Source organism: Manacus candei, unplaced genomic scaffold (assembly GCF_025592945.1).
Source record: "Manacus candei isolate 608988 ecotype Guabito, Panama unplaced genomic scaffold, ASM2559294v1 h1tg000045l, whole genome shotgun sequence".
NCBI classification, from domain to species: Eukaryota; Metazoa; Chordata; class Aves; order Passeriformes; family Pipridae; genus Manacus; species Manacus candei.
Window position 1 is genome coordinate 9777621 of NW_026138093.1, and position 18123 is coordinate 9795743.

The window sequence follows — 18123 nt, forward strand, 5'->3', positions numbered from 1 at the left end:
GGGTGCAGTTTTCTCATCCCCTCATTGAGTGCCCACTCCCCCAGCCAGCACTGACCAACCAGGACATTTGGCACACGTGTTTTGGTGGTTTGGAAAAACAGCCCCAGACTGGCATTGGGCCAGAGAACCTCGAGGAACAGCCCTGGCGAGATTTAAGTGGCACTACATTAATACAGCTTTTGATTCACATATTGCAACTCAATCAAGTGCTCATGAAGTGACCTCACTCCCCTCATCCTCCCAATTAAACACTTTTTTTTGGTCTGAATCTTCATATTTTGGCGTATTTTTTGGCTGAATTTTAACTTTTTGCATTTTGTGAGGGGGTTCATCACGCTATTTCTGAGGGGTTTTTTGCCTGAATGTTGGTGGTTTGGGTTTTTCTGTGCTAAATTTTGGTGTTTTGGAGGGTTTTATGGTCACAGGATGCCCAATGAGCTCTAGAGATGATCTTGGGCAGGAGGAATCCCCAAGCCAACACGCTCAGCTCTTGTTTTCTCCCCCATCAGGATTTGTCCTTCCCAAAGCTTGGGCGGATGGAGGAGGAGGCTGTGAGGAAGAGGAAGATGCCTTGGGCCCCCCAGGCAGGTGAGGAGGAAGTCAGTGTCCCTTTGGGTGGGTGTTGTGCTGGCTCTGGCAGCCTGTGGTGGTTTGAAAAACAGGAATTTCAAAAAGCTAATTTTAGAATTTTTTTCCTACAAATTTTTCTAATGTGAGAGAAGAATTTTTCAGACACACACACACAACTTAGTATAGGGGGAGGGGAATATATATTACAGTTTATTATTAACATATATACATATATATATACACGTAGCAATTTAACTATCTCTTCTATGGTGAAACAATATATATACATAGATCGTCTCTCCTTCAGAAAAGAGTCTGGAAGGAAAGGAGAAGAAATCCTCTTGCACTTTCAGGCCACAGCTCTTCCAAATTAATTTTCTGCAGCACTGGTAAATGTCTCTTATTTTTAAGGCAGCAGTTTTGATTTATCACAGCTAGGATTATTCTTTCTTCTGCAGCATGAAATACTAGAGGTTAAAGTCTTTATCCCCTGCTCTTGTTAAGCGGAGGTTCTGGCCCCCGGAGGTTCTGGCCCCCGGGGAATGAGTTCTCGGAGATTTCCACCTCTCCTCCCCAGGGAATAAGAGTTCTAAGGTTTTTAGTTTAGTTCAAGTTCTTACCCTGGAACTGAGTCCAACTGACTCTCTTTCTCTTCATCTGCTCTGTTCTTGGATTCACTGGTTTGGCTGTTGCTGCAGGGTCCAGCCAACTTCTCACCACTTCTTCCCCTCCACAGTGGGAAAAGGTGGTGAGGTCAGCTGGAGAAATTCTGGGGGGTTTAACTCCTGCAGTCCTGGCTGGACCAGGACAGCAGAGCCCAGGGACTCCCCCAGACCCATGGGAGGAGACTCCCCTCGGCACTTCCATGTTTGTGTGCTGCAGCCGCCTTTCCAAAGGTCAGGGCTCTTCAGCTTGGCCCTCTCCAGCCACCCCTCGACTCGCGCTGGCTCCGCTCCAGCGCCGCGTCTGCGCCGATTGCAGCCCTCTGGCACCATCGGGCACCTCTGCCGTGTTCCTCCCCCGCCACTGCGAGGGGGGGAAGAAAATGCAACCCAGGGGCTCTTCCCGATCTTTCAGGGTCCCCCTGGGTCACTGGCTTCAGGGGGGGCTCCACTCAGTGACCGTACTGCTCCTGGTCCCCCCGGCCAGGAGCTGAGGGCAAAGGCCCCCCGGCCCGCGCCACACGAGTCCCGTTCAAAGCATGGCTGCCTCTCCTTCCAGCTACGCAGTTAAAATTAACCCTTCTCTTCCCTTTCTGTGGGCAGGTAATTTCCGCAAGGGCGCACAAAGTTTTTAATTGGTCCAGTATCAAAAACACCACCCCTGGGCAGACTATCACAAGCCCCAGGGGGAAAGGTTTTTTTTCAAACCACCACAATTTCCGCCCCTCGCCCTTGCAAAATTACCTACTTACAACGATTTCAAATTCTACAACTAACATACTGTCCTAGTTAGGACAGCTGAGATCAGTTCATCATGGTGGGTGTAACCCAAAACTGTATTCTATAGCCTTCCATGTCATTTCCCAGAAACTAGACTATTGTTGTCAATAGACTATTCGCACCCTCTGCCCATAGAGCATGGTGGGTGTAACCCAAAACTGTATTCTATAGCCTTCCATGTCATTTCCCAGAAACTAGACTATTGTTGTCAATAGACTATTCGCACCTTCTACCCATAGAGCCTGACTCCTCAGGCTATAAACTAGGTGTTAAGAGGCCTGTGAGATAGAAGGATGTTTCTGTCCTCACACCCTTTGTGAACTCCCCGCCCTGAGGGGAGTACCAAGCATTCCTGCCTGAACTGGAGGATATATAATCTTGGAGTTTTGGAACATTTTTCAACCCACTCGTGGGATCCAGAGGACGGCTGCATCTCATCGCTCTCAACCAGACTTAGACCACCACTGGACTGCGATCACCAGTTCTGGCCAGACTGCAGCAGCTCTCCCACCAGCAGGTTCTTCCCCTCTCCCTTTACTTTGGACTCAAACAGGGCCCAAGGAACACCACTTTGTTCAGGCCCCAGGGTACTGGGTTACACATTTGGGTTTTTGTGGGTTGAGACCAATTGTTTGTTTGTATTATTGTACTTACTGTATTATTTCAATAAATTGTTATTCTGACTTATAATCTCTCCTTTGAGTTGGGTTCATTCCCCCTGCTGGTTAACTTTTAAACCAGCACATTTTGGCGCCCAAACGTCGGGCAGAGAGAGAGAAGTCAGAATCACAATTTCATTTGAAGCATTTGTCTATTTGAATATAGAAACTCCCTGATCACCATGTTGTTTGATGCACTCACATGGATGTTGTATTTGAGCCTGTTCATATTTCCACAGATGGCGTATTATTTGCCTGTTTTGATGCTCTCTTTAAGACCAGGGAGAGGGATCCAAATTGCTTTATTAGTATATTATGTTTATGTCATTCTAACATCAGAAGCAATGAGTTTCATTGTAAATGTGTATTCAGTCCTGTTTGCCTGTCCTGGTTTGGGTTGCTACCTCTGGGGCCTCATTAAAAATCGTACCCAGCTTTTTGGGGGAACAGGGGTGGATGGTTTCCAGCCTCCCACCTCCTTCTTCCCCTTCAGACCTGCTAAAACAGTTTTTGAAAATATTGAGTTCCCTTTTGATGTTAAGGACAGCATAATGTTATTGTTAGTGTTGCTCTGTCTGCTCTGTACTGTGTACACCATGTTTAGGGTCAGAAAAGTGCCTTTTAGGGAGGTTGGTTGGACACCTGCCCTGGGAGCAGATAATGCTGAGTGGCATGGGAAGTGGGAGGACATCAGCCAGTATTTGGAAAAGTTTTCTCCTCCAATGATCTGGAAATTCACCCCTGAACAACTGCAGGATCCTGTTAGCATGATAAGACTGGTGAAGGAAAAATGCTCTGGCAGCTCCAGAGATGGCCAGCTCACAGCAACCTGCTGGGCCCTGGCCACTGCCTACCGGGCACTGCTTGACATGATACAGCACTGTCAGGGCGAGGAGAGAAGGACCAAATCCGCAGACACCACGTCCACCCAAACCACAGCTGAGTCAGAGGGAGAAAGAAATGAACCAACCAGCACCGTGTCCACACAAACCATCGAGGAGCCAGAAGAACAAGCAAAACCAATAGCAGTCGCCCCTGTCCAGAAAAGGAAATCAAAGACTAAATCAGTTCGCATAGCAAATGATGACGAAGAGGCGGGACCTTCACATCCACCGGAGGAGACAGAGCCAGAAATAATCACTCGGTCCCTATCCCTGGGTGAGCTACGTGAGCTCCGGAGAGAGTTCACGCGACAGGCGAACGAGTCCATTCTGACCTGGCTGCTCCGAATCTGGGATGCCGCAGCTAACGATACGATCCTAGATGGGAGTGAAGCCAGACAGCTGGGATCCCTGTCTCGAGATGTAGTCATTGATCAGGGGATTGGAAGGAGGCAGGAAACTCTCAGCCTCTGGCGGCGACTGTTGTCCAGTGTGAGGGAGAGATACCTTTGCAAGGAGGACCTCCACGTACAGCAAGGACAGTGGAACACGATGGAACAAGGTATCCGGTGCTTAAGGGAGTTAGCTGTACTGGAGATAATCTTTTCAGAGGATGAAAGATTCCCTAAGAGTCCAGATGCCGTACAGTGCACCTCCCAAATGTGGTTAAAGTTTGCACGACTCGGGCCAGAAATGTATTCCCGCTACTTAGCAACGCTGCAATGGAGGGAGGGAGAGGACAAGGTGGGAGCATTGGTTAGCAAACTCAGGATTTATGAAGACACTGTCACCGCCCCATTACGAGCCCACGTCTCATCTGTGGAAACCAAACTGGCTGAACACGTCCGAAGCCTAGAAGAGAAAATTGAAGAGGGACACCAGAAGCTAAGAGAAGAAATTAAGGAAGGGATTTTCCATATCTCGCCAGGACGAACAAGAGTCTCTGCTATCAGGAGCCAGCGTCCCCCAGCTAAGGAGAGAAGGTACACTCCACGTAGCGATCTATGGTTTTACCTCCGTGAGCATGGAGAAGATATGAGGAAGTGGGATGGGAAACCCACCTCTTCCTTAGCAGCCCGGGTACGTGAACTGAAAAGAGGAACAAATACCATAAAGAACTCTTCAAGGGTAAACGTTGCTCCAGTCTCTCGTGGGCAAGACTCCAGACGGTACAGGAATGATGATACGTCTGATCCTCTTGAAGGGACCTCCAGGTCATACCCACAAGAAGAGCACAATGAGTACCATGACCAGGACTAGGGGTGCCCTGCCTCTAGCCAGGTAGAGGAGAGGGACAATCGAGTCTATTGGACTGTGTGGATTCGGTGGCCTGGCACATCAGAGCCACAAAGATATAAGGCTTTAGTGGACACTGGCGCACAATGTACATTAATGCCATCAAGATACGTAGGGGCAGAATCCATCTCTATTTCTGGGGTGACAGGGGGATCCCAACAGCTGACTGTACTGGAAGCTGAAGTGAGCCTGACTGGGAAGGAATGGCACAGACACCCCATCGTGACTGGTCCAGAGGCCCCGTGTATCCTTGGCATAGATTACCTGAGGAGTGGGTATTTCAAAGACCCAAAAGGACTTCGTTGGGCTTTTGGCATAGCTGCAGTGGAGACGGAGGAAATTAGACAGTTGAACACCTTGCCTGGTCTCTCAGAGGACCCCTCTGCTGTGGGACTGCTGAAGGTTGAAGAACAATTGGTACCGATAGCCACAGCAACAGTGCACCGTCGGCAATACCGCACCGACCGAGACTCTGTGACCCCTATACAAAAGATGATCCGTGAACTGGAGACCCAGGGGGTGGTCAGCAAGACTCGCTCACCCTTTAATAGCCCTATATGACCAGTGCGTAAGTCCAGCGGAGAGTGGAGGCTGACGGTGGATTACCGTGGACTCAATGAAGTCACACCACCCCTGAGTGCTGCTGTGCCGGACATGTTGGAGCTCCAGTACGAGCTGGAGTCCAAGGAAGCCAAGTGGTATGCCACCATTGACATAGCCAATGCTTTTTTCTCCATTCCTTTGGCAGCGGAGTGCAGGCCACAATTTGCTTTCACTTGGAGAGGTGTACAGTACACCTGGAATCGACTGCCTCAGGGGTGGAAACACAGTCCCAGCATTTGCCATGGACTGATCCAGACTGCACTGGAAAAGGGTGAGGCTCCAGAGCACCTACAGTACATTGATGACATCATTGTATGGGGGAACACAGCGGGCGAAGTCTTCGAGAAAGGAGAGAAGATAATCCAGATTCTCCTAAGAGCCGGTTTTGCCATTAAACGGAGTAAGGTCAAGGGACCTGCTCAGGAAATTCAGTTCCTAGGAGTGAAGTGGCAAGATGGACGCCGTCTAATTCCAATGGAGGTGATTAACAAAATAGCAGCCATGTCCCCACCAACCAGCAAGAAGGAAACACAGGCTTTCCTAGGCGCTGTGGGCTTTTGGAGGATGCATATCCCCGAGTATAGTCAGATTGTAAGCCCTCTCTACCTTGTGACACGGAAGAAAAATGATTTCCAGTGGGGCCCCGAACAACAACAAGCCTTTGAACAAATTAAACAGGAGATTGCCCATGCGGTAGCCCTTGGGCCAGTAAGGACAGGACAGGACGTGAAGAACGTGCTCTACACCGCAGCCGGGGAGAATGGCCCTTCTTGGAGCCTCTGGCAGAAAGTGCCTGGGGAGACCCGAGGACGACCGCTGGGATTCTGGAGTCGGGGATACAAAGGATCTGAAGCCAGCTATACACCAACTGAGAAAGAGATCCTGGCTGCCTATGAAGGAGTTCGAGCTGCCTCAGAAGTAATCGGCACCGAAGCGCAGCTCCTCCTGGCACCCCGACTACCAGTGCTGGGCTGGATGTTCAAGGGAAGAGTTCCTTCCACACATCATGCCACCGATGCCACGTGGAGTAAGTGGATCGCTCTGATCACGCAGCGAACCCGGATAGGGAATCCTAATCGCCCTGGGATTCTGGAAATTATCACCAATTGGCCCGAAGGTGAGAGTTTCGGACTATCCTCTGAAGAAGAGGAGGAGAAGGTGACACGAGCTGAGGAGGCCCCACCATATGACAAGCTACCCGCAGATGAAAGGCGATATGTGCTCTTCACGGATGGCTCCTGCCGCATTGTAGGGACAAACCGAAAATGGAAGGCAGCTGTATGGAGTCCCACACGGCGAGTTGCAGAAGCGACTGAAGGACAAGGTGGGTCAAGTCAGTTTGCAGAGCTTAAAGCCGTTCAGTTGGCTTTGGATATAGCTGAACGAGAGAAGTGGCCAAGACTCTATCTCTACACTGACTCATGGATGGTGGCCAATGCTCTGTGGGGATGGCTGGAAAGATGGAAAAAGGCCAACTGGCAGCGCCAAGGGAAACCCATCTGGGCGGCGGAGATGTGGCAGGACATCGCTGGCCGGGTAGAGAAGCTGAGTGTGAAGGTCCGTCACGTAGACGCTCATGTAGGCAAGAAACGGGCTAATGAGGAGCATCGTAACAACGAGCAGGCGGACCAAGCTGCCAGGATTAAAGTCTCTCAGGTAGATCTGGATTGGCAGCACAAAGGAGAATTATTTCTGGCTCGATGGGCCCATGACGCCTCCAGTCACCAGGGGAGAGATGCAACATACAGATGGGCTCGTGACCGAGGGGTGGACTTAACCAAGGACATTGTCTCACAGGTCATCCATGACTGTGAGACATGTGCTGCCATCAAGCAGGCCAAGCGGGTGAAGCCTCTATGGTATGGTGGACGGTGGTCAAAGTACAGGTATGGGGAAGCCTGGCAAGTTGACTACATCACGCTCCCCAAAACCCGCCAGGGTAAGCACTACGTACTGACCATGGTAGAAGGAAGCACTGGATGGTTGGAGACATACCCTGTGCCTCATGCCAGTGCCCGGAATACCATCCTGGGCCTTGAAAAACAAGTCCTGTGGCGACACGGCACCCCGGAGAGAATTGAGTCTGATAATGGGACCCATTTCAAGAATGGCCTCGTAGACACCTGGGCCAAAGAGCACGGCATTGAGTGGGTGTATCATATCCCCTACCATGCACCAGCTGCTGGAAAAGTTGAACGGTGCAACGGACTGCTGAAAACCACTCTGAAGGCACTGTGTGGGGAGACTCTCAAACACTGGGAGCTGCATTTAGCAAAGGCCACCTGGTTGGTCAACACCCGAGGTTCCATCAATCGAGCTGGCCCTGCCCAATCAGAACTTTTGCATACTGTAGATGGAGATAAAGTCCCCGTGGTACATATGAGAGGAATGTTAGGGAAGACTGTTTGGATTAGTCCCACCTCAAGCAAAGGCAAACCCATCCGAGGGATTGTTTTTGCTCAGGGACCTGGTTCCACGTGGTGGGTAATGCAAAAAGATGGGGAGACACGTTGTGTACCACAAGGGGACCTAATTTTGAGTGAGAATGGTCTGTAATGTTTCATTGTATATATATAGATAGATAGATAGATAGATAGATAGATGTATATAGTTTTAAAGGGATATAGTTTTTAAAGGGGGTTAATTTGGGCATGACATGGATGGCATAGAATAAGGGGTGGATAATGTCCTAGTTAGGACAGCTGAGATCAGTTCATCATGGTGGGTGTAACCCAAAACTGTATTCTATAGCCTTCCATGTCATTTCCCAGAAACTAGACTATTGTTGTCAATAGACTATTCGCACCCTCTGCCCATAGAGCATGGTGGGTGTAACCCAAAACTGTATTCTATAGCCTTCCATGTCATTTCCCAGAAACTAGACTATTGTTGTCAATAGACTATTCGCACCTTCTACCCATAGAGCCTGACTCCTCAGGCTATAAACTAGGTGTTAAGAGGCCTGTGAGATAGAAGGATGTTTCTGTCCTCACACCCTTTGTGAACTCCCCGCCCTGAGGGGAGTACCAAGCATTCCTGCCTGAACTGGAGGATATATAATCTTGGAGTTTTGGAACATTTTTCAACCCACTCGTGGGATCCAGAGGACGGCTGCATCTCATCGCTCTCAACCAGACTTAGACCACCACTGGACTGCGATCACCAGTTCTGGCCAGACTGCAGCAGCTCTCCCACCAGCAGGTTCTTCCCCTCTCCCTTTACTTTGGACTCAAACAGGGCCCAAGGAACACCACTTTGTTCAGGCCCCAGGGTACTGGGTTACACATTTGGGTTTTTGTGGGTTGAGACCAATTGTTTGTTTGTATTATTGTACTTACTGTATTATTTCAATAAATTGTTATTCTGACTTATAATCTCTCCTTTGAGTTGGGTTCATTCCCCCTGCTGGTTAACTTTTAAACCAGCACACATACAATCTTCAATAAACAAAATATAATGAAATTTTTTCTACTACAATTCAATACAACATTATTACTAACTTTATCTTAAGTATTTATATCACAACTATAGTTTTGTTTTCTATAATGGTTTAGTCTGTTGTGTCTGAAAACTGTCTTAGTTGTTTTAAAAAAGAGTTTCATAATTTCTGCTTCCATGATCTAGGCTTGCATGATCTAGCATGATCCCGGGCTGCAGAACAACCCCCCCTGCCGGGGCCGGAGTTGGGGGGATGTCCTTGGCCTTCCCTGTGGGCCGGAGGCAAATCCCCTCCCTGTCCTTCTTGCTTCCTGCCCCAGGCCCCGAGCTGAGGACGGAGAGCCCGGAGGACAAATCCCCCCGTGAGACCCTGGTGGGAGAGGCCGTTTTGAAGGGCTCCCCGGCGCAGGAAGGCAGCGGGGAGGAAAAGGGCCGGAGATCCCCCCGCAGGAGGGGCTCCAAAGCCATCCCAGGGTGCTCTGAGGAGGAAAGAGCCAGCCTGTGCCGGGAAGGGGGCCGGAGGTTGAGGCAGAGCTCTGAGCTGGTGGTCCCTGAGCAGCCTCCCAGCAGGGAGAAGCCCTTCAGGTGCTTGGAATGTGAGAAGAGCTTTAGTCACAGCTCCGACCTGACCCGACACCAGCACATCCACACTGGTGAACGTCCCTACACGTGTGGGGAATGTGGGAGGAGCTTCAGTCACAGCTCCGACCTGATCCGACACCTGCACATCCACACTGGGGCACGGCCCTACTCATGTGGAGAGTGTGGGAAGAGCTTCAGCCACAGCTCCAGCCTGATCCGACACCAAATGATCCACACTGGAGAACGTCCCTACACATGTGGGGAATGTGGGAAGAACTTCAGGGACAGCTCCAACCTGATCCGCCACCAGCGCATCCACACCGGGGAACGGCCCTACAAGTGTAGGGAATGTGGGAAGAGCTTCAGGTACAGCTCCCACCTGATCCGACACCAGCGCATCCACACTGGAGAACGGCCCTACACGTGTGGGGAATCTGGGAAGAGCTTCAGTGGCAGCTCCAACCTGATGCAGTACCAGCACCTCAACACCAGGGAACGACCCTACACGTGTGGGGAATGTGGGAAGAGGTTTCAGACCAGCTCCAATCTCTTCCAGCACCAGCGGACGCACACGGATGAGAGGCCCTTCTGCTGCACCATCTGCGGGAAGGGCTTCAACCGGAACTCCAACCTCATCACCCACCAGCGCATCCACAGCGGGGAGAGGCCCTACAAGTGTGGGGAGTGTGGAAAGAGCTTCAACAAGAGCTCTGGCTTGACCAGACACCAACAGACCCACCGGTAAGAGAAGCCCTACCAGTGCCCCGACTGCAGGAAGAGCTTCGGCTGCTCCTTCCACCTCAAATGAAGCCCCTGATGGTGAGGCAACACCCGGAGTCCAGTGACTGTCAGTCCATCTCTTTCGACCAGAAAGGGCCAGTCCCCTTTCCCAGGGGCAGCTTCTTCCAACAGAACCCTTCTTGGGAGGTGTGTGGTGATTCTTGCTTTAGTGTAGAGCACTGTCCTATCTTATCCTGTACTCCTGGTAGTTTTAGTGTTTCTATTGTGCAGTAAATAATTCTGATGAAGATCTTCTGTCTGATCATTTGTATCTCTAAATAATTCATTTTTATCAATAGATCTGTTTTGCCATCATTAAAATTACGGGGGACCAAAGTGATTCAGTCACACTTCTGTAATTCCTCTAAAGTGGTGGCATAATCCAAGGCTGATTGGATCCAGCAGCCCCCAGCACCCCACAGGAAGTTTTGAACTCAGGGGGCCAACCCCCTGATGCTCAAAGACTCCCATGGGACCATCAGACTTGCCAGACCACCCCCCTGTTTTCCACCCTTCTCCTCGTTCCTCCCACTTTCCCACTGTCCCCTCAATCCCCAATTTCTGCCGTGAACAGTTTTTGGGTCCCAACCCCGACATTTTGCCCCCTCTCCTGTGGCTGTTGAAGGAGAAAATGAGGCTGCACACACAGAGTTCCATTGCGGGACTTGTCCGCCCATCTTTCCGGCGTCCCCCTTTCATTGGGGCTCCTTTGGAAACAGCGCCTGGGGTTATGGCCAGCAGGAGTTCCAGAACACACGCTGACAATCAATATGATCAGGTGATGTTCAGTTTATTATTTAAATGAGTTAACTTTTATACAGTTTAGTTTTTTCCGGGTACGTGCTTACAACAGGGTGGTTGGATAGCTCAGTCTGTGCACGCGGACCACGCCTTCGGTTCCTTGGTTCTGGTGCTCTGTCCACGCGGCCTGACATCATAGGGCCACCCAAAGTCCCTCCTAGTGATCCGCCCTTAGGGACTTTCCGAGACCTTGCAGATGTTCCTTTATCTCCAGTTTTCCCAAAACTTTCAACTATAAACACAGGATTTTCTCATACCTACGACTATAAACATATAACTAACAAGTATAAACATTGCATAGTTTCACAGAGTTTGTAAGTATAAACACAGAGCTTTCACACAGTTTGCAACCTCCAAAGTTGTGTCAAGCAAGGCCTAGTGCTTCTTAAAAACCATCATACGTTCCCATTGCAATGGTCAGTTACCATGGAAACCATCATACAGTCATGTTGCTACGTTCAGTTACCATGGCAACCATCATACATTCCCATTGCTATGTTCGGTTACCATGGCAACTGTGATAGAGTCCTGTTGCCATGGTCAGTTACCATGGCAACCACCATACATTCCCATTTCTACGTTTGGTTACCATGGCAACCATCATACTTCCCACTGCTATGGTCAGTTACCATGGCAACCAGCATACATTCCCATTGCTATGGTCAGTTACCATGGCAACCATTATACTTCCCACTGCTACGGTCAGTTACCATGGCAACCATCATACATTCTGATTGCTATGGTTAGTTACCATGGCAACCATTGTAAATTCTTATTGCTGCAGTCGGTTACCATGGCAGCAATCATACAGTCCCATTGCTATGGTCAGTTAGCATGGCAACCATCACACATTCCCATTGCTATGGTCAGTCACCACGGTGTCCTGGTTAGGGAGCAGGAGGGGCAGTTTAGCTCTTTGTGGGTGTGACCAAGTTATTTATCCTGTACCATCCATGCCATCCCTAGGGCTGTGCTTTCAGCAGGAAAAGCCGGGGCTCTGCACCAGAACTGCTCCATCCTGCCCCTCTCTCTGCAGGGCAGGGACTGTCAGCATCAGTCCTGCGCTCCCCGTCCTCCGCCCAGATGCTGCCCCGTCATGTTTTCCCCAGATCAGAACGATGGATCTTTGGTGCTGAAAGGGGAAACCATGACGGGTCGTGGTGCTGAACTAAAGCTCTGAGCAGGACAGGGCGGTTGGGGGGCAGCCTCAGCCCCCTCAGCCATCGGGTTGGGAGGAGAAGAGAGGAGCCAGCGCGGGACTGAGCCCAGGGAGCGGCTGCGCCACACGGCCGGGACGCCCCAGCTCCCGGGGCTTGGCTTGTCCTTGGTTCTCCTTGTTGTCGGGCTGAGGGGTTGGACACGTTACCCTTGGGAGCTCCCCCACCGCATTGCCTTTGTTCGGGGGCACCGCACGGACATGTCACACAGGGAGCACCCGGCATCTTGTCTGTGTGCCCGCTGGTGACCCCTTGTTGGGGGTGAAACACCTTCTCTTTCTGGATACTTTTGCTGGTGATATTGCTGTTGTGACTGTGCGTGTCTTATTCCATTGCTCTTTGCTTTTAGCGAATTGTTATCTCCACTAAGAGTCTCTCATTTTTTGTCCCTCCCTCACCAGAAGGGGCGTGGGAAGGGGAGTGACTGATCTGAATTTTAATTTCCTGCTTGTGCTAAAACCAGCACACCTGCCATGCACCAGCCTCGGGAAAGATGGAATGATGCAGTGGGTGCTGGGACCTGCAAACACTGGGATACACATTTAGCAAAGGCCACCTGGTCACTCAACACTGGGGGATGTGCCAATTGGGCTGGCCCTGTCCAATCCAAGTTTTTACGTGCTGTAGAAAGGGATAAAGTTCCTGTAGTGCACATTAAAAACATGCTGGGAACACAGTCTGGGTTATTCCTGCTTCAGGCAAAGGGAAGTGCACCCGTGGGATTCACGTTGCTCAAGGACACGGATGTGCTTGGCGGGTAAGGAGGGAAAGATGGGAAATCCAGTGTGTGCCTTGAAGGGGTTGGATTTTGGGTGAGAATAGCCAAGGAATTCAGGTGTATTACGGTGGTAACTATCCAACACTGCATTCTCACTGCTGCGGCGACTCTTTGCCGTGTCAGGGGTATTACAGTGAAAATCACTGAGAGAAATGAACAATGAGCTTGGAGGAGACCAGACAAGCACAGCGGTGATGGAACAAGAACTGGCTGCAACAGGCAACAATCCCACAGTAGACAGCATTTTTCCTGCCCTGAAAGAGTATTTTGGCAGATGGAGCCTAAAATCCTGGACTAAATGAACTCAACAGACTTTCATAGACTAAGCACTGAGATCTGCGGGTTTATATCAAATGATAGGAAAGGTGATGGTGGAATGTACTGGAAGGTGTGGGATCTGACATGGTGTAAATGGTGTGGAATAAGGGGTGGACACCAGCCTTGTCTTGGCTGTTCTTCCTAGGAGATAGGGTTAATCTTCCTATAGATTAACTAAAGAATAATTCTGAGATAGAGTTAATTTTCTTCCTAACTAGAGAGTTAATTTTCTTCCTAGTAGCTGGTGCAGGGCTGTAGTTTGGATTCCATGGGAGAACAATGTTCATCATACACTGATGGTTTGGTTGTGCTTACCCTAATCAAGGACTTTCCAGCTTCCTGTGCTCTGCCAGGTACACAAGAAGCTAGGAGGGAGCAGGGCCAGGACAGCTGACCTGGACATTCCAAAGGGATATTCCACACCACAGAACATCATTCCCAGTGTATACATGAGGAGGGGTTGTGCAGGAGGGGCAGATCACTGCTTGGGGTGTGGGGCACTGGGCAGTGTGTGTGAGCAATCATGTTGAGCATCACTTGTTCCTCTGGGGTTTTATTCCTCTCTCTCTTTTGCCTCCCTTGTCAATACAGGTATTATTACAGTTACTACACTTATTATTATTTTCATACTTTACTTTGTTTCAGTTATTAAATTTTTCATATCTCAACCCACGGGTTTTGCCTTTTCTTGATTCTCCTCCCCATGTCAGTGCAGGGGGAGGTCAGGGGACTGAGTGAGCAGTTCTGTGGTACTTGGCTGCTCACTGGGGTTAAACCACAGGAAAAGGGAATGCACAGGAGTGGAGACCCTGCCGAGATGTGCTTTGTATTCATGAACTGCCCAGCACCAGCTGGATAGAGAAGGGCCACACCTTATGTCCCTGCAGGGCTGGGATTCACTCCCTGCCCCAAAGGCACCCAATGTGTCTGAGAAGCCCTGGGTGGTGCCTGTCACACAACTGCTCTAAATAGGGTTGGAGTCCCTGCACAGGCCTTGTGCTGTCCATGGCAGCTGCTGCACTTGTGCTGCAGAGCCCTGGCACCTCCCCTGGCACTACAGGCCCCTCTTTGGCTGTTCAATCCAGGCTCAGCTGCCCTCAGTTAGGTTCAGCAGTGAAGGGATGTCCAGGAGACAACTGCCATTGTACCCTGAGGACATGTAGAAAATACCCTGAGAAAGAACAGGAGAGAGATCTCTCTCCCTGTGCCACCTGACTCCATTTGGTCACCTGAACACCTCTAGGGGCTGCCCTGGACAGAAGGAACAGTGACAGGTTCCCCTGTCCTACATGTGGGCCCCTTCTGCCACTGAAGTTGGCCAAAGCAATGTCCCAGCAGCCTCCAAGAAGATCCCACAGCTGCTGCCCTGTCCCTAGGAACTGCTCCACTGGAGCCTGCAGTTCCCAGCAGGAATCTCGGTCACCTCTGGCCCCTCAGAAGGAACCAGGGCTTTGTGTCCCAGCAGGTCACTCCTGGCTTTGGTCTTCATTCATTCCCATGGGAGTTGGGACAAGGAGTCACCTGCAGGGGCCTGTTTTGGGCCCACTGAAATGGGGCAGGAGGAATCCCAGCCCATGGGGGTTGTGGAGGGAGCTGAGTGTCCTTCTGGCCCCAGGTCTGCAGAGCCACAAGGAGACACCTCTGTTGACTCAGCTGAGTCCCTTCCCTCAGTGCAGGTGAAGGAGATCCCTCTGGGCACTGTCTGGGTTTCCTGTCTAATAATGGGACATGAAAAGGGGACTCTTGAACTTAACTCTGTGCCTGTCTGGAGAAATGACCCTGCTGAAAGAAGTGTCTGTGCCCAGCTGAGAGAAGGAACATCATTATTTCCTTCAGCTGTGTGCCAGCAGGTTCCCCTGGAGCCCCAGGGACAGCTGGAGGGAGCCCAGAGGGGCAGAGAAAGGCTGCCTGGGGCTGTTGCTGTGCTGCTGAGCTGGGCCAGGCTCCTGGCACACAGGGAGCTCCTGGCAAGCAAGAAGAGCTTCAAAGAGACAGCTCTGCCCAGGAGCAGCTCCTCTGCACAGCCCAGCAGGGCTGAGGGCACTGCCTGCAGCAGCCAGGGCACAGGAGAGAAGGCAGAGAGATGAGAGGCAGCCAGGGCTGGGAGGTGACTGAGCTCTCACTTATGGGAGAAATCTTCCCAGGATTTGAAGGAAGAATTCTCTGGCTGTAGGAAAGTTCAACTTGCCTTCCTGGAGGCATCTCCTAAAGCTGGCACATCCCACAGCTTGTAGGATCTTTCAGCACGACTCTCCCAGTTGCTGCAGTGCAGGGGATGTGGCCATATGGCAGAGCAGGGCAGGAGCTGCAGGCAGCAAGGGCAGAGAGGAGAAGGGAGCAGGAGGTTCAAGGGATCCTGGGGTGGGAGGACAGGGCAGAGCTGCTCAGGGCAGGAACCTTCCCAGTCCTTTGCCACGGTCAGGCTCTGGCTACAGAGCAGTGCAGGGGAGTTCCTGCAAGTGCCTCTCCCAGCTGCCAAATGGCAGCAGTGGCAGGAGCTGTCAGGATGGCTCTGCTGGATTTGCTGGGGTGCAGCAGGAGAAGCTGCTGCAGAGCAGGACTTGCTGCTGCCCCATCAGAGGCCCAGGGCAAGAAGGTTCCCTGTGGCAGGGCTGGCTGTGGGGTGGGAAGGTGGGGGTGCAGCCAGGGGTGCCCAGGGCTGTGGGGCAGAGCAGGGTCCTGCCCCCAGGGCTCTGTGTGCTGGGGCAGGGACTCTGCTGCCTGCCAGGGTCAGCTCTCAGCCCGGCCAAGGAGCTGCCACGGGGCTGGGGGAGAAGGTGTGGGTGGAAGGAGTGACCCCTCAGGGCAGGGCAGGGCAGGGCAGGGCTGGGCAGGGCTGGGCAGGGCCCTTCAGCTGCAGGCTCAGGGCTCCTCACAGCTTCAGCTCCACCTCCTCCATTTCCAGGGGCCCTTCTCAGGAAGCACATCCCCCCCGAACACCTCCCCCTTCCCAGCCACCTCAGGCTGTCTGGGATCTGCTCTGCAGCCCCTGCCCAGGCAGAGCTGCCCCTGGGCACTGGGCTGGGGATGGCTCTGGCAGCACTGGCAGGGAGCTGAGCTGGGCACAGGCAGGGGCTGCTGGCAGGAACAGCTCCTCACCCAGAGACAGGCAGGCAGGGAGAGGCAGCTGCTGCCACAAGGGCTGGGCAGGGGGATGTGGGCCCCTCCCTGCTGTCCCTGTGGCACAGACCCCTTCCCTGAGCAGCTCCTGCCTGGGCTCCTTTCCCAGCCTAAGCAGAGCCTGTGCCCTCAGGCCCACGGGGGCTGGGCTGTGCATTGCCCTGCAGCAGCCAGAGCCCAGGCAAGGTCAAGGCCCTGATTTCCAGCTGTCTCTCTGTGTCCCTCCTCCCTTGGCAGCAGCACTGTGGCATTTCACTGCCATCCCCTGCTGCCTGGGCTCTCCTTGTTCTCACCAGTGGGTTTTCTGAGCCACTGTGGGGTTTGAGGGGGGCAGATTCCTGTCCAGACACAACCCCTTTGGGTGCTGCTGTGGGGATGTGTCTGTGGGAGCCAAGTGCCCCCGTGCCCTCCAGGCACCTTCAGGGTCTTCAGCTGTTTGCCTGGGTGTCCTGCAGGGCTGCAGGTGCCCTCCAGAAGGGCACAGCTCTGCCATAGTATCTCTGTACTGCACAGGATCCCCATGGAGAAAACTCCTCAGTGCTAAATCCATGGAAATGCTCTGGGCAGCTGTACTTGGGAGCTGCAATGATCCCTCTGTGTGGCAGTCTGGGAGGAGAAAGATGAGATCCTAATCAGGCATCCTGAGGAAGGGCAAGGATTCTGTCAATCTGCTCTTTGAACCAGGATTCCTCTGCTCCCAGAAGTGCCTTGTTTTTTTTTTTAAAGGGAATTCCTAAGGGCCATCCCCCTTCAGCTCCAAGCTGCCAACCAGGAACAGCTGTGAACAGGAAAGATGGGCAGCTCTTGTCTCTGCACCAAGAGACCATTTCTTTGCCTATCAGGACTCACAAGATTTCACTTGGAGCACATTAGAAATGTCAGAGATTTCAACCATCCAAACTCACTCCTGGGAAGAGGAACTGGAACAAAATCAAGTCCCCCAAATCGCCTCCCTCTGTTCTGCCCTTGGGCAAACTGTGACCAGCAGTTCTGGAAACACTCTGATACATCACAAGTACATTTATTTGGAGGTCACCCTGTGCTCCAAGTTACCTCTCACTGCACAGCAAGAAGGATTCCTCGGGAGCCCATTCCAGGGTCCTGCTCTCAGTGCCCCCTTCAGCCAACAAAACCCAGAGCTCAGGGAGAGGGATGCAGAGAGATCTTCCTGAAAAGAGGTCCTGAATGCTGAATTGATATGAGACATGCAAGATGTTTTACTGATTGAGTCTGGCCTAATTTAGTTCTGCCTTTTTTCTCCTCAAGAGAAAACAATAACCGGAGGCAGCAAATGTCCAACAGCAGCTCCATGGCCCAGTTCCTCCTCCTGGCATTCGCAGACAGGTGGGAGCTGCAGCTCCTGCACTTCTGGCTCTTCCTGGCCATCTCCCTGGCTGCCCTCCTGGCCAACGGCCTCATCCTCAGCGCCGTAGCCTGTGACCACCACCTGCACACCCCCATGGGCTTCTTCCTGCTCCACCTCTCCCTCACAGACCTGGGCTGCATCTGCACCACTGTCCCCAAAGCCATGCACAATTCCCTCCAGAACACCACAACCATCTCCTACACAGGATGTGCTGCACAGCTCTTTTTACTTTTCTTTTTCATGGCAACAGAGTTTTCCCTCCTCACCATCAT

At 51.8% G+C, this 18123-nt stretch overlaps 3 protein-coding genes across 4 annotated transcripts in view; 2 read left to right on the forward strand and 1 right to left on the reverse strand.

Moving 5' to 3' along the window:
• Positions 1-10589, forward strand: part of LOC127474859 (zinc finger protein 239-like) — a 128236-nt gene extending 117647 nt beyond the window's left edge. Inside the window, exon 3 of the mRNA XM_051796171.1 lies at positions 9076-10589. Within this exon, the coding sequence (XP_051652131.1) occupies positions 9092-10216 (1125 nt within the window). The 5' untranslated portion in view covers positions 9076-9091 and the 3' untranslated portion in view covers positions 10217-10589. The remainder of the gene's footprint in view (positions 1-9075) is intronic.
• The window catches only part of LOC127474822 (zinc finger protein 11-like), a 705018-nt gene that overhangs the window by 657426 nt on the left and 29469 nt on the right, over positions 1-18123 (reverse strand). The window lies entirely within an intron of this gene.
• LOC127474841 (uncharacterized) overlaps positions 1-18123 on the forward strand; it is a 200931-nt gene that overhangs the window by 117776 nt on the left and 65032 nt on the right. The window lies entirely within an intron of this gene.